The sequence below is a fragment of the Rhinopithecus bieti genome, unplaced genomic scaffold (genome assembly GCF_001698545.2).
Source record: "Rhinopithecus bieti isolate Rb0 unplaced genomic scaffold, ASM169854v2 scaffold_52032, whole genome shotgun sequence".
NCBI lineage: Eukaryota > Metazoa > Chordata > Mammalia > Primates > Cercopithecidae > Rhinopithecus > Rhinopithecus bieti.
In genome coordinates this window covers 1,481,697-1,497,607 of record NW_016821592.1, presented here as the reverse complement: position 1 = coordinate 1,497,607, position 15,911 = coordinate 1,481,697, and the positions used below count along the sequence as shown (strand labels likewise).

Below are 15,911 nucleotides of genomic sequence, written 5' to 3'. Positions count from 1 at the left end.
CAGACTAATACAGCTAACCCACTTTACCTTTAGCAGCATAGATTCAATTCCACCTTCTTTGTACAAATTAGGGTGTTGGGCAGAGTGAGTATTTGACTTTCATTTATTCATTGGATTTTACATCCAGGTTGTGCCACTAGCACAAAGAGTTCATGGAAGGCCTTGTATACCTGTTAGGGGTTTGGGCTTTATATGGCAAAGGAGAGTTTCTGAAGGTTGCTAATTTGGGACTTTATGGGTTTACATGTTCAGTTAGAGAAGCTTAAAATATTTTTTAAAATAAAGTATCTAAAAAATATTTTTAGGGCCCATCACTCACAAAATTAAAAAAGAAAAACATTGGCAGGGGTCATACTAAAGACAGTGAAATAGTTAGGAAGCTGTTGCTATGTAATAGAAGCAAGGTATGATGAGGACCTGAATGAAGTCAGTGGCAGTGGGATTGGAGAAAAGAGACTGGACGTGAGAAATATTTATGAGGCAAAAGAGAAGAGGGTTATGTGGAGAAAGGAGTCACCTCCCGGGTTTTGTCCTGAGAAGCTGGTTGGATGGGATTGCCACTCACAAGCACGGGAGAAGGATAGATGGAAGCATATTTTTGATGGTGAACTTGATTTGAAATATGGTAAATTTGGGGTTCTGGCAGGCCAAACAAGCAGAGATGTCCAGGGCTCATCTGGATATTCAGGTCTGAAGCCCAGGCGTCATATCTGGGTAGGAGATAGAGATGTGGGAGTCATCAGAAAATAGCTGGCAGTTGAAGCTCTGAAACAAGACATCACCAAGCAGAAGAATGAGAATGACCCTAGGGTGCATGGTAGCAATGGGGTCAGTAGCAGAAGAACTGGGAAGGATTCAGAGTGGTGTAGTTGGGGAGAGAGAAGGGAGTGAGAGTAGCAGTGCCCTGGAGAGTCAAGTGCTGCAGAGAAGGAAGGGAGGTAGGGTGGGGAACATCTGTGACTTTAGGAAAGTGGTTCATTGGTGACTGCCGAGCATAGCTTCAGTGAATGGTGGCAGTAGATCTGGAGGAAAGTGACTTCAGTGTATGTGAGGTGAGCAAATGCAGACATTGGTATAAACGCCCCTCTTGAGGCTGTGGAAGCAGCTTACATTTTTGAGGCAGGACTGGGTTTGGTTTTCAGAGGTAGGGGCTGGAGCATATTCTCTGCAGAAGCCCTGTCAGTCAGTGAGACTGGTAAAGACTATTGTCATGTAGTCAGAGGCAGAGTCTCAATTCTACTCCTTGTCTTATCTCTGTCACACTGAATACTTTTGCTCTTTCTTACATCACCAGTTGGCTCCCAGTGCTCCCAGGCTTTTCTGGGTTTGCTCTGGGTTTGTTCACCTCTTGTGTTAGTCTGTTCTCATGCTGCTATGAAGAAATACCCGAGATTGGGTAATTTATAAAGGAAAGAGGTTTAACTGACTCACAGTTCTGCAGGACTGGGGAGGCCTCAGGAAACTTCCGATCTTGGTGTGAGGGGAAGCAAATATATCCTTCACATGGCAGCAGGAGAGAGAAATGCAAAGGGGAAACCCCTTATAAAACCATCAGATCTTGTGAGAACTCACTATTCATGAGAACAGCATGAGGGTAACTGCCACCATGATTTAATTACCTCCTGCTGGTCCCTCCCATGACACATGGGGATTATGGGAACTACAGTTCAAGATGAGATTTGGGTGGGGATGCAGCCAAACCACATCACCCCTGTTAGAGGTGAAGGATTTGCTGTGCCCCTATCACTGCCACCCCCACTGCCACCAGGGCAGTGATGTCTCACCTGGTGTGACATTTGGTATCCCCATTCCTTCACCCACTTGTGCCTTCAGAGAGGACTCGGAGCCCTCAGGAGAGCTACAGGGTAGTCCCATAAATAGCCAGGAGCCAGTGAGAGCCAGGAGCCTCTGGAGAGCCTCCAGAAGCCTCTGAGGAGAGGCTTCCCAGAATACAAACATTAGGTGTCAAATGTGCTATGAGGACATTGAGGCATTGTACCCTCAGTACCTGTGGCAGGTAGGTGGGGCCTGGGCCAGCCACAACAGCCCTTTCATTTCCCTGTGGTGCTGTCCCAATGTCATAATTATCTTTGTCATGATGTGGGAAGCACTGCCTGATGGGGCTCCACCTCCAGCACATTGGCTGACTCTCCGTCACCTGGTTTCCTGAATGGTATTTAAATGCCCCCCCATCAGGGTCTGGGCAGACCCTCTGGCCCCTTCTTCAGTTTGCCCTCTGCACACTGGGAAGGCCATTAACTTTGCCTGGCATCTGTGTGGAAGAAGTACTTCTTAGGCAAAGAGCTCCTGGAAGACAATCTCCCTAGCAACAACGAAGCATCCTCTCTGCAGTGTTTTCTGCTTCTCTGTTGTTGTTATCTGGATGACAGGGATTGAATCTGGCCTCTGCCAGCATCAAATGCTGTCTGGGGCTGGAAACAAGCCTCAAAACATGTTTTAAATATTTTATTTCCCCCATCTCCCATAAGTCTGCCCACCATGCATATGCTTAAGGTTATCCCCCAGCGATCAATTGTGAGTGACGGTGACCCTCCTAAAGGTAGTCAACTTAGCCTGTGGGCTCAGGCACCATACCTGTGTCTGATTAGACACTGTTACCCTGCTTGAACATGTGCCACATGAAAGCAGCTTTATCTTGTGCTCTTAGTAGGAGGTGCTTTCTGGTAATGTTGGTGCAGGGCTAGACTTTTCTCCTGTTGATCCTTTGCCTGAAATGTTCTCCTCTTCCTTGTCACCATCCAGAGCACCACTAAGTCAGTGTAAACTCCCCTTCTTAAGGGAAGACTAAGGACCTGGGAAGTGGGTCATCCTGGCCTTATCTCCTTAAAAAACCTAACTCTTCAAGGGGGTCTTCCCTGTTAACCCTCTGTATTAGTTGGCTAGGGCTGCAATTGCCAATACCAGGAACTGAAACTGGGTGACTTAACAGAAACTAATTTTCTCACAGTTTTGGAGATCAAGGTCAAGGTGCCAGCAGGTTTGGTTTCTCCTGAGACCTCTCTCTTTGGCTTGCAGATGGCCACCTTCTTGCTGTGTCCTCCCACGGCCTTTCCTCTGTGTGTGTGCACATCCCTAATGTCTCTTCCTCTTTTTATAAGCATATGAGTCCTATCCAATTAGGGTCCCACCCTTATGAGTTCATTCAGCCTTAATTACTTCTTCAAAGGCTTTAGCTCCAAACATAGTCACACTGAGGGTTAGGGTTTCAACATATGAATTTTAAGGGAACATCATTCAGTCCACCTCATTATCCATAACATTCTCCATTTTTCTGTATTCTCTCCAGTGCTTGGGTATTGCATCAGTTTCCTGTAATTGCTTTTCAGCAAATTACTAAAAACTTGGTGGCTAAAAACAACAGAAATTTATTGTCTCACAATTCTAGAGGCCAGAAGTCTGAAATCAGTATAACTGGGCCGAAATCAAGCTGTCAGCTCAGCAAGGCTGCACTCTCTCCAGAGGCTCTAGGGGGAAATCTGTCCCTTGCCTTTTTCACTTTTTGGTGGCAGGCAGCATTCCTTGATTTCTGGATCCATCACTCCATCCTCTATAGTCACATTGTCTACTCTTCTGATCAAATTTCCCTTTGCCTCTCTCTTTAAGGGACAATTGTGATTGCATTTAGGGTCCACCCAGATAATCCAGAATAATGCCCCATCTCAAGATCCTTAATTTAATCATATCGGTAAGGTCCCTTTTACTTTTTATAAAATAAGGTGACTTTTATAGGTTCCAGACATTAGAATCTCCTATCTTTGGGGCCATTATTCCACCAACCACAGGAGTATTGTTCATAATATATCATTTGATGTTTTAACAAATGATAATATATCATTTAACAGTTGACCTACAAGAAAAGCCCTTGTTGCACAGGCAGGAGACACAAAGATGTTTTTGCTGGGTGTGTTCAGACAAGATCACACCCTTGATACCATAATCTAGACCCATGGCTCTGTCCTCCCACATGACCTTCGCCTGAGGGGAGGGGCTGGGGACTACAGAGCCAAGGAGTCTCCCTGGGGAGGTGAGGTTTCAGATGATCCAGGGGTTGGAAGAAGTTTCTCCCATGCATTTTATCTCATGGCTGGTTAAAGGGGTGGGCATCCCACTCTCAGAAGCCATTTCACTTTGAATACTTGGTTTACTTCTGGTTAGAAGAGTCTCCAGGAGTGTGGGCTCTGGTAAGAAGGTCCTGTTTTCCCTGGTCTCACACAATCAGGTCTGCTGCTTGTCTATATTTTGCTATCATGACACTTTTACAATTTTTTCTCTCAATTACCTGAGGTACCTGATGAATATTCAACATGTTTATGAAGTCCAGAGTGCCAGATGTGTTGAAAATGGGCAATTTTAATCAACGGTGAACCTACCACTATTTTTTTTTTTTTTTTATTAAAAAAAGAGAGTGATTACTGAAGCTTCACAAACAGTGCTTTATTTAGTCATAGGAGCCGTGGTCTGGTACTAGGATGGGAGGACTTTATTGGCTGCTAATCTAATATCTAAGATTGTGTTTGTCTGCTTTTCCTTCTTGCCATTTATGGTGAAAAATCTGCCAGAGCATCACAAGTGTTTTGTTTCTTGTTTCTAGTCCCATCCCAATTTCATTTTCATGCAATGGGAGTCAGGTTTGGAAGATAATTATGAATTTCCTTCTACTTTTAACAATGCCCTGCTTACTGTACAAAGTTTTGTCTGAACATTACTGCTTATTCTGAAAAACTCAGTGTGTAGTTTTTAATGTCGTTTCAAGCCTTCTGAAGTTTCAAGTATTTCTGGGGCATTGCTAATGGTTTACCTTAGAATGCAAAAAGAACTTATAAAGGAGATGTCAGGAGAAAATAATAATCTCCTCAGTGCAATCATGTCATTAAGATGCTATTGTTAAGAGTGGGGGATGAGGCAGAGGAAAGACCAGACAGTGACTTAGAGACATGCACATTTGGCATTAAAGCCATTACTGTCTTGAAGCCTTCTGGCCTGTAGGGTGTATGGAAATGTGTCAGTTATGGAGAGTTTTATATTAATCTCCTGTACCATCTAATTTGGTTGATTCAAAATTAGGTGTAATTGCAAGTACTCTTCTGACACTAGGGAGACCAGCCAACAATAACCTTCATTATTTCTTCTGGTGAAGGCCACATTTGCTCTCAGGTAAATCTCTTAGAAAAGCTCATCACTTCACTGCCCATTTTTCTTTGGTCCCAGGCAAAATTATGCATTACATGAACTCACTCTTCATGCTTTTCCTGGTCTCTCTTGCTACCTTGTCCCAGGCCAGTTGCTAGAGACTTGTGCTCCCACAGTGGGCATCTGATAAGTGAGTTCACATTTCATTGTTGGTGGCTTGCAGATGTGTTACTCCTGGAATTATTCTAAGGGGACTCTATGCCTAATATAAAGCCTCACCCAAAAAGGAACCCATCTCCAAGGGTAGATTTTCTAGCCCCGGGGCAGCTGAGTGTAGAAGAAATTGTTTTGAGCAGTACTGTTTTTCTAGGGTCACACAAGTTCTGCCTATTTCACTTGTAGCAACGCTGGCCATGGGTATAAGTATGACATCCTTTGGAGTTTTAATGCACATTTCCTGAGACTTAAAGATGGGAATTTTCTATGGACGCAGTACCTCAAAGGGATTCTTTGGGATTTTCAAGACCCAAAAGTAATGAATCTTTTCACTACAGATGATCCTTGACTTATGGTGGGGGCTACATCCTGATAAGCCCATTGTAAGTTAAAAAATATAAGTAGAAAATGTGTTTTCAATTAAGAACCATCCTACGTTGGAAACCATCTGTATTTTTGTGGATATTTGTGGTGTAAACGTTGGGGACCACGTGCTATGCTGATAATGACCATCTTGTTGAAGTGCCTTGTAGGGTAAGGACTCACCCTGGGAGTGAGCGTGAGTTTCCCTGAGGGGTGGACAGTCCAGACATCACTTCTGGGAATAGGCAGGTCCTGGGAAGTCTGGGCTGAGCCTCAGTTTCATGAATCTGGACTTCAAGGAGTTTGAGATAACCTCTGGGGCTATGTGTTTCTACTCAATTGAATTGTTTTTTCTACTTTGTAAGCCAGAACTCCTGGCTCTCTTGGGTTCTAATGACCCAGGAGACTCTTCAATGACATTTGGATTCTCCTGTTTCCTGGGGAGCTTTCTTCCTTAATCCTGGGGATACTCAAAGTGTAAGCCAGCCTGGAAAAGAAGTTCCAAGGCTGGAGGATCATGAGGTCAGGAGATCGAGACCATCCTGGCTAACATCGTGAAACCCCACCTCTACTAACAATCAATCAGTCAATCAATCAATCAATCAATCTAGGCGTGGTGGCAGGTGCCTGTAGTCTCAGCTACTAGGGAGGCTGAGGCAGGAGAATGGCATGAACCCAGGAGGCAGAGCTTGCAGTGAATGGAGATGGCACCACTGCTCTCCAGCCTGGGTGACAAAGTGAGACTCCATCTCAAAAAAAAAAAAAAAAAAAAAAAAGTTCCTGGGGCTGGGCACAGTGGCTTATGCCTGTAATCCCAGCACTTTGGGAAGCCAAGGTGGGTGGATCATTTGAGGTCAGGAGTTCGAGACCAGCCTGGCCAAGATGGTGAAACCCTGCCTCTACTAAATATAAAAATTAGCCAGGCATGGTGGTGGGCACCTGTAGTCCCAGTCACTCGGGAAGCTGAGGTAGTAGAATCAGTTGAAACCAGGAGGCGGAGGTTGCAGTAAGCTATCGCGCCACTGCACTCCAGCCTGGGTGACACAGTGAGACTCTGTATCAAAGAAAAAGTTCCTTGGGATACTGCTGGTGGAAGAGCTGCCCAGTGTGTTCAGCCCAGGGACTGTAATACCAGCTTGCTTCATCTGGAGTTGTTTCAGGAGACACTTAGTCCCTCTCACTTCCTTCATCTTCCTAAGTGACTTTCCCTGAGCACCTCACATCAGCCTCACTATTGAGGTGTCCCTACTCTGGCCTTCAGGTGTCTGGGCACTATAGACTGGGCATGAGCTTTCACAAAATGTTGGCTAATTTTATACTAATATCTATCCTGGGAACCACCTGTTCAGTAGTCTGATTCCAGAATCTTTTCTTCTTCCACTGGAGTCTTCTCAGGAGTGGGTCCCAATTTTGCAGACCTAGAAGTGGGCATTTTTTATGCCAATCCCTGTTCCTGGACTGTTTTGAATAGAAGCACTACTAGGATGTGAGTGTATCCTTTGGTTTGCTCATAATATTCTTTTCCTTCCAAGAATGCCCCTTCTCTCTAAAATGATCTCAGCAGACCCTCAAGATACCTTTTGGGTCCTTCTCTTCCACAAAACTGCCCCAGGTCTCTCCCTCCCTAGAACTCAACTTCCTTTTTTTCCCCCAATGATCCTTTTGGCAATGAATCACATGCATACTTTGTGACATACTCCAATAATCACTTTATGGTGAGCATAATACCCACTTTACTTAGCTTTGCTCATTTTGATGTATGGCAGACATCTCTGTCTGAGTGATGAGTCTCTGGAATATTAACTCTATTCTGCATGATGGCTTTGGTTTGGGCAGATGTTTTTATCTATCACCCGTGTCGATCTGCTTTCCATGAGGGAAATTTGGCTGACCTTCAGAGGATGGATTACTGACCTCCATTGGGAGCCAATGGAAGTGATATCATTAACGGATTTTTTTTTAACAGCAAAAATGGAAGATAATTAAATGCAGCACAGTAGTTGTAAAACAGATTTCATTGTGTTATACATCACTTCATAAAGTAAGCATAGTTCCCATTCTTCCACGTTTTTTGCAGCATTTTACCATAGAATAATGACTCCCTAACAACTCAGCTGAAAAATATTTAGATCTACTTGCTCTAAGAATAAGGTCAACATTAAACATTCTCAGATGAAAAGCTTGCTGGATGAAATAGTGCACCATCAGAATAAAGCATGCAATATATTTACAGTCAGATGAAACAAGTATGTCCATAAATCTACCAGAAAGACCATCTCCTTCTTTAGGAAATACATGTATTGCTTAGCCAGTACCAATAAGTTAATGTGGTGTGAGTAATTTTGGGTATTCTGGCCTTCCTGAATCTCACAGCCAAACCAACCAGAAGGCTTCCCCTCTGGGTTGATAGTGGCTTATCATTTGGCATCTGGAAACTTCTCTTATTTTGCAGGATATGGCTCTCTAGTGGGTGGGGACACAGGGCAGCACCCAATAACCCTGATTGTATGGCTTACTGACTTGCCTAAGAAAAAATAAGTCAATCATTCAGATTAATCTGGGAGGCTAATTCTAAAATCAGATTTTATGAGAATTGCTAGATTTGGGGCTATGTTAACCTAATTTCCAAAAGAAAAACTCTTACTGGAGAGAAACCATCATCATGTTGGCTCATTCTATTGTGTTTATATATTTCACAGTACAATGATTCAGTCTTGCCAGGTTCCATATTAGGAGGAGGATTAGAACTACATCACTCAGTATTATCTTTTGTCTGTTCTAAAATATTAAGTTAATTTATAGACTTACAGATTTTTTCCATTCCAGGACTTCATTTGCAGGGAGCCTTCAGAAAAAACAGGTCACTTGCAGTAATATAGGACTAAACTGTGATTCTGGAGACCCGGGTTTCTCTTTGCTGTTCAACCAGTGTAGTCTTTTGTGTGTGCTGTTAAGTGATTTCTGGCTCACTGAAATGTGATAATGACTTCATATTTGCGAAGCGCTAAGTATCCTGATATTTTGCTCTTTTCAAGCAGATAATTTCAGGCAGAAATAATATAGCTTGTCTTTTGCTAGGTCTCACTAGGGGGAAAAAATCGCTCACAAGAGCCTTGCCTGCCTCAACAAGAAGGGTCTCTACTTACACAAATGGCTTGGTTTCTTTTCTGGTTATTGGGTCACAGGTGGCTTGCCATTTGCTTTGAGTTTGCAAATAAAGTACATCTTGGGTTTCCTTACCTTTAAACAAGTAAAGATAAATTTGGTGAAAGTGGGAGAAGGTTCACAGGATGAGAACATCAATTCAGCTCATAGCAGGTGTAGGTCTAAAGTGCCTCTTTGCAGGAAAGCAAGCCACCACCAGCTGTCCACCTGCTCTCTGGGGAAGGGACCAGGCATTGGAAAGGCTGCCTTGGGAGAAGTGACTCAACAAAATCATTTATAACCCAGATGTAGCTTTGTTTCCTTTTTCTAATATGGGCATATTTATTGCCATCTCAATTATACCTAATTCAATTAATGGAAGAAAATATACATGAAAGGACTCCCAGAAACTAAAATAGCTAACTATAGGCAAGATGTGTGATTATTTAGACTCTATCAAACAAACCCAGTACTGGCAGGGCTGTTCTCTCCCCAGTACTTACCAGAGAGGGAGCAGAGATAATGCACAGCCACATTCCTCCCCATTTCATGAAATAGTTTCATCTTTACCTTGAGGTCACGCTACAGATGAAGAGTAAAATGAAAGACTGAATACGATCAGTACTAATTAAAATGGGGGGAGGTATTGAAAGAGTCTAAAATTGGCTACAAATAATGAGATACATTGGACTCTTCCTCATTAACAAGATTTAAAATAGGCTGGGAAATTTCTGTTTGGAACTGTGAACTATGATGGGTGTGGTCCAACAGAAAAAGAACACTGGAGAGTCATGGATAATGAAATACAACTGGAAAGTTAAGGAAAGCATGCAATGCCCCAAGACAAGCTTGTCCAACCTGTGGCCTACATGAAGCCCAACACAAATTTTTAAACTTTCTTAAAACAGTCTGAGTTTTTTTTTTTTTTTTGCAATTTTCTATTTTTATTTTTTTTTAAGCTCATCAACTATGGTCAGTGTTAGTATATTTTACATGTAGCCCAAGAAAATTCTTCCAATGTGGTCCAGGGAAGCTAAAACATTGGACACCCCTGCCTAGGGGAACTTGTTTCGTCTACTTGGTTGTCCTAATTGCATTTCACCTGCAGTCCAAAGGTTATTTTAGATGATAGAATTGCAATAACCCCAAACCCAAAGAATTGTTGAAGTGGTTGGGAGAGGAGGTCATTTCTGAGATACATTTCAAGGAGAAATACCAGTTTGAGAGAAGGAGCTGGTAGTTAGTTATTGTGTGCAAGTGTTTTTCTTTGATGGGGAAGGAGTGGTTGGCAAAGATCTGTGTATACATTTCCTGCTCCTGTTTCCTTAACCACCATCCTCAGGGCATCTCTGGCACCTTGGGATGGGGTAAGTGCTCTCTACTGCCCTCGCTTTAGCTGCCTTAATCTTGTCTATATGGCACTTTCTGCATGAACAGACATTTGCCTTAGAGGGATGAAACTGGACTTGCAAGAGTTTGCTGTAGAAGGGTTCAAGTCAGGAAGATGCTCAGAAATGAGCACTGAGAGGGTGGCATCAGTGTTGACTTAAAAAAATCTGACCTCACATGTTCATCTTTCCTAAAGTAGAGAGGCTCAGTTTCTAGCCTCTCAAACCATAAGGAAGTAATCAAAATTAGAGCAGATGGAAAGCATCTCTTACCTTAAAGGCTCACATACGTTTCAGAGAAGCAACTTCTCTAGCTAGACTTATTCTTTTATGGTCTTGTTTATTACTATAAACAAGCAAGTTCACTTTATCATTTACTCTTTATTGTGTTGTTTGAAGTACCTATGTAATGCAAGTATGTACTGTACTAAAATACCTATATTTCCAAATAACATTATGTGGTGTAGCCCACAGTCTCTGCAGAAGCATCATGAGTAACCTGTGCCTTTATACTTTACAATTTGTTATTGGTTGCTGTTAAAAGTATGATAACAGATGAAGAAAAAAAAGTAAGTATGAATATACTTTTCCAAACACACACATACACAGCTTACAGTGGAATCTCAATGGAAACAAGTCAAGTGACATCTGATGTAGGATCTATAAAATGTAGACTCTGCAATAAAAAGCCAAAGGCACGTAAAAATATATTTTAACTTTAAAATAACTTAGTTACAGTAATACTTTGCCTGTGTCTTACCAACATGTAGCTGACAGTCAAAATTTTGCAATATAGATATAGAGGGATATATAAGAACTACAAGAAAATCCCCAAAACCCTAAGTTCAAATGTGAAAACAGAAAAGTTTTAACACTGGAGAATTCGCTATGGTGAGCCCAAGCAATATAGAAAAGAGTCTACAAAAAGGCTTAGGTGTTAAATAAATTGACTTCCTCTTGCTCAGAAAATGTCAGAGTGCTGTAAAGTTCCATAAAAAGTTCCTCAGTGTCACTCGCTCAGCCCTTCATAGCTAGTGCCAATCCTGGCCAAGCCAGATTTCTTGTGTGTCTGCAAACAATGTGTGAGCTGAACATCACCAATGCCTGCTGAAAACGGGCTCTGACTCACTTCCTCTTTTTGCCAAGATAGGTTTTGCTTTGTTGTTTTTTTTCTAAATTGTTTTTGCAAGGAGGGCATACCAGGTAAAAAAATACTTTGTAAGAATATTATTTTAGAAAACCCATCACAAAACTGCAAATACAGCTCCGGAAGCCCTTCTCTTCAACTGTGGTTAGTTTAGTTTTTGTACCTTTTACCCCAAAGGAAAAAAGTTGGCATCCTGTTACTTATTTTTATCCATGACATTCAGCACCTCATCCAAAAGTGAGGGCCCAAGATCAAGCTGCAGGGAGAGGAGGGAACCTGTAAGGTCAGAGAGAGACTCCTCTGACTTAGTCTTTCCCTTGATGAGCTCGCATGGGGTGGGATGGTCAAACATGTCCTCAGCTGGCCAGTCGGGGTACTGTTCAGACAGGCTGGAGGAGTGGCTGTCCCTGCCCTGGCTGGACTGAGATGCAGAACCGCTGGAGCCCCACGAGGTGTCTCCCTGGTGGACTGTCCCATTCTCCAACAGACTGCTTTTCTCCTGAGCTTTTTCCTCCATGACAGGCTCGCAGCTAAGCCTGGGCAGCTTTGCTGGCCCAAAGGACTCCTGTTTGGAATTAAATGTCACCGGTGACAATAAGGGCAGCATAAGAGCTTGGGACCCTCCAATGGTCGGGAGGGAGATGGCATTTTTGAGCACCGGGGAGGGTGTTTCTGTGAACACAGAGTCCGAGGTGCTGTTGGCCCGGAAGAACTCGTTATGCCCAGGGAACTGGCCCAGGTGTGCTTTCTCCTGGTTTCCAGGTAAAAGCTCGTAGTTCCCTTGAAGAAAGGAAATATCTCCAAAGACATCGTGCTGGCCCTCTTTGCCGATGTGGATGGTGTGGCGAAAGTCTCCGAGCGGGGGACTGATCATGTCGGGAGACAGAATGTCCCTCAGTTTAAATTTCTTTCCTTTCTTGTTATTGGCTGCTTTCAGGTAAATTGGGGTCTTGGCTGGCATTTTGGAATTTGAGAATGTCTATTTTGCAAGTGGAAAAAAGGGCCACTTTCTTCACAGATGGTATATGTTTCTGAATAATCCTTTTTGATAGGAACTGTCACATCATTTTTTCAAGTGGCTTCAGAAGTGGCTTTGAAATGAGATGGGGTCAGAGAACCTTCCTGAGGTTACGGCCAAGTGAGGCTTGCTAGAGAGCCAGTTACATCATCCAGTCTTGACCACAACCAGGAGAAACCTGGAGAAGAAACCAAAGCAGGTTATAATCTAAAGACCCATTTGGGTGCCCTAGGGTCTCCCTTTTCACAAGAGCCTGTAAATAATGGCAGGGCCAGTTCCAACTAATGCAAACTTATTGTTTCCCTCCAGTAAGTGGATAAAAATTTTCATCTTAATCTTAAAGAGAAAACAAAACAGGAAAGAGAAAGATCTAAAAACCCCAAATCTATGACACCAGTACTTTTTAGACATAGCCATGAACACATCTTCTGGACATGTCTACAGTTTTAGTCATTTTCCTCTATTCTAAGAATTGCTGTAAGCATAGATCAGTGATTTCAGCTCCTTAAATACAACTGAATTTGTTCTAAAATACATTTTCCTTTTGCTTTGATGTGCATACTAGCAAGACTAATGATATTGCATTGAGTTCCATATGTACATAAGTTAATGCAATAAAATGAATAGTCCTACAAGGAAAGGTGCTGGAATTATTTAATAAGTGACAATAACTTATATGCTACTGTCCTATAAAATATTAGTGGAATACATTCTTACAGATAAGAAAATGGAGATTCAGGATAAGCCCTTCCCCCAGAAAGTTACCTTTTCTCAATAACATATAGCCAAGAAACAAGAGAGCTAGAGTTGGAATCGGGTTGTGGCAAAGTATTGGGCTGTCGAGGATGTCAGGATTTGAAGGCATTCTGAGGTAGGAGGAGATGAACAAAACTGCTTCACCTCAAAGAAATAACTTTGTAATTTTCTATTATAGGCTGGGCCTTCACTTGGGAACACCTCTGAAACATTACTGATAAGGCTATATCCTCCCTGCAGTAGGCAGAATTTGAAGGGAGCCGCCATGATCTGCCTCCTGGTGTTAATGCCTTTGTAAGTAGAACCTATGACTGGCTTCTAACCAAGGGAATATGGCAAAGGTGATAGGTCACTCCTGATTAGGTTACATTATAGGAGATTCCATCTGAGCTGACAAGGGAGAAGACTTGCTGGCTGTGGGGAGGTGAGCAGTTACACTGTGTTGAGGGCCTATGGAAATGAAATCTGCCAACAATGTTGGGGAGCTTGGAAGTGGATCTTTTCCCCAGTTGAGCCTCTGATGAGACCATCACCCTGGCTCACACTGAATCACAACTCAGTGAGATGCTGGAACTCAGCCCTGCCCAGATTCCTGACCCACAGACCCTGTGAGATGGTAAATGTTGTAAGCCCTCAAGTTTGTGGTCATTTGTTACCAGTGTAGAAAGCTAACACATCCTCCCTGCACATACTAGATGGTAAGATTAGGAGGGCGTGAGCTGTAAGAAGGCATTGGGGATGTAATGTCCTCTTTTGCTGATGAGATGCTCTTATCTTTTGAAAATAATCCTCCACCTCCGATGCTGGCATAGAGAAGCTAAACCCTTTCCCACTGCAGGAACTCCCCAAATGGCTCTACCATGACCTCTTCCCTCAGGAGCTCCTCCCCCTGGATGCAGAGCCTGCAAATAAATATTCCAAGGGCTGGGTGGGTTAGCTTGTGTTTTGAAGGGAGCCACATTTGCTTTGTAGCAGCTGGAGGCTGTCTGCATCTGCCCCATATTTCTTTCCTTTCAGCAAGAGTTTTAAATTCATTTACCAGTGGCAGGTGACAAGAACTGTGCTCCACCACCCACTGACTCAGTAACAGCTAACTCAGTTTGGGAAGCAGCTAGCTCAGCATGTCAGCATGCTGGCCAGCAACCCAGGCCTGAGAAGCCCGAGAACAATGCACGGGAGACAGCCAGCCCCACTCTGGCTTTGGGTGTGGGGAGGAGGCAGAGGAAGTACCAGGAGGTTTGCACTCATGCAGAGCGGGCTGACCATGGAGCTGCCAACAATGACATGATCATGGGTCCTGACACTCGCTCTCATAGTTTTAGCTCTAATTTGGGTCTTGTTGTGGTAACAGAAGTTAATGCTCACGTTCTTCCTGTTAAAATATCAGAACTTCCTTCCTGTATGAGTATACAATACCTAGTCCTGGCCTAGGACCCCTGCTGTTCAGAGGTAGCCTTCCTGCCCTCTGGGCAGAGTGTGGCTGACTGCCTGCAGGAGCAGCTGGGTGGCCTGAGGAACAGCTGCCCACAGGAGTGGTGTTCTCAGCACACATGGCTAGGAAGGCAGCTGCCATGGAAAGATACAGTTTGTCCACCACAACTCAAGGGCATGCCAGGACTGCCTGGGGTCAGCTGATGGAGGCAGGGTTATGCAAGGCCAGGTCCCAGGGTAGGGTGCTCAATTATTTAAAAAAAAAAAATCAATCACTTAAGGCCTGGAGTTTGAGGTCAGCCTGGGCAATGCAGCAAGACCCTGTGTCTATGAAAAAAAGTAGCTGGGCATGGGGGCACCCGCCAGTAGTCCCAGCTACTCAGAAGGCTGAAGCAGGAGGATTGTCTGAGCCCAGGAGTCTGAAACCAGCCTGGGAAACATAATGAGACCTCATCTCAACAAAAACTTTCTTAAAAAATTAGCTGAGCATGGTAACACACACCTGTAGTGTTAGCTACTTGGGAGGCTGAGGTGGGAGGGCTGGGTGAGCCCAGGAATTCAAGTCTGTGGAGAGCTATGATTGTACCACTGCACTACAGCCTAGCAAGGCCCTGTCTCAAAAAAAAAAACCCATGAAAATGTAGCCAGAGTCCCTGCCACTCTGACTGGATCATTCACATCCACCCTTTAAGGATTTGGGACAGTGAGGAGGAAGAGCAAAGGGGGAGGAAATGCATGCTGTTCTCTGAGGGTGCAGAGGAGGAGGGCCCAGTCTGCAGGCTTCCTGGCTGGGCACCTACCAGGGAGCAAGATGCTGGTCAAGCCCCAGCCTTTGGCCAGTCCTTGCCCAGCCACAGGCACTAGCACCAAGGGCCTCAACCAGAGGCTCGCACGTCTTGAAGTTGGGCTTCATGTCAGTGGCATGGAGGCAAAGGTTGGAGGGAAGCAGCAAAAAATAAAAAGGTAAGAAAAGGGTTGGTGGGGAGGCTACCTAAGCTGTAGTGAGATTCTGGTGAGTGGGAGATACTCGAGAAGATACCTTCAGAGGCATTTTGCTTTCTTTCTACAAATATTTACATCATATTTACTGCATGATGGGGCATAGGCTTCTAAGACTGTAGAAAAAAATAATTGGAACTGAATTTGTACTATGTGCCAATCCTAAGAGCTCCCAAATACTTTGAAAGTTAAAACAAAGAGTTTTGGGCAAAATGTCAGTTTTACAACTCTAGGTATGTTGATGTTTGTGCTGCTGGGAAAGTATCTGGCAGCTCTGATCTAGTCCCTCTACGGCATC

The 15,911-nt window shown here is 43.7% G+C and overlaps 1 protein-coding gene across 1 annotated transcript in view; it reads right to left on the bottom strand.

The window, feature by feature from the left end:
- Positions 1 to 7,726: 7,726 nt before the first annotated feature.
- The window catches only part of CDC42EP3 (CDC42 effector protein 3), a 29,380-nt gene continuing 21,195 nt past the window's right edge, over positions 7,727 to 15,911 (bottom strand). The window contains exon 2 of the mRNA XM_017860449.1: positions 7,727 to 12,605. Within this exon, the coding sequence (XP_017715938.1) occupies positions 11,606 to 12,370 (765 nt within the window). The 5' untranslated portion in view covers positions 12,371 to 12,605 and the 3' untranslated portion in view covers positions 7,727 to 11,605. The remainder of the gene's footprint in view (positions 12,606 to 15,911) is intronic.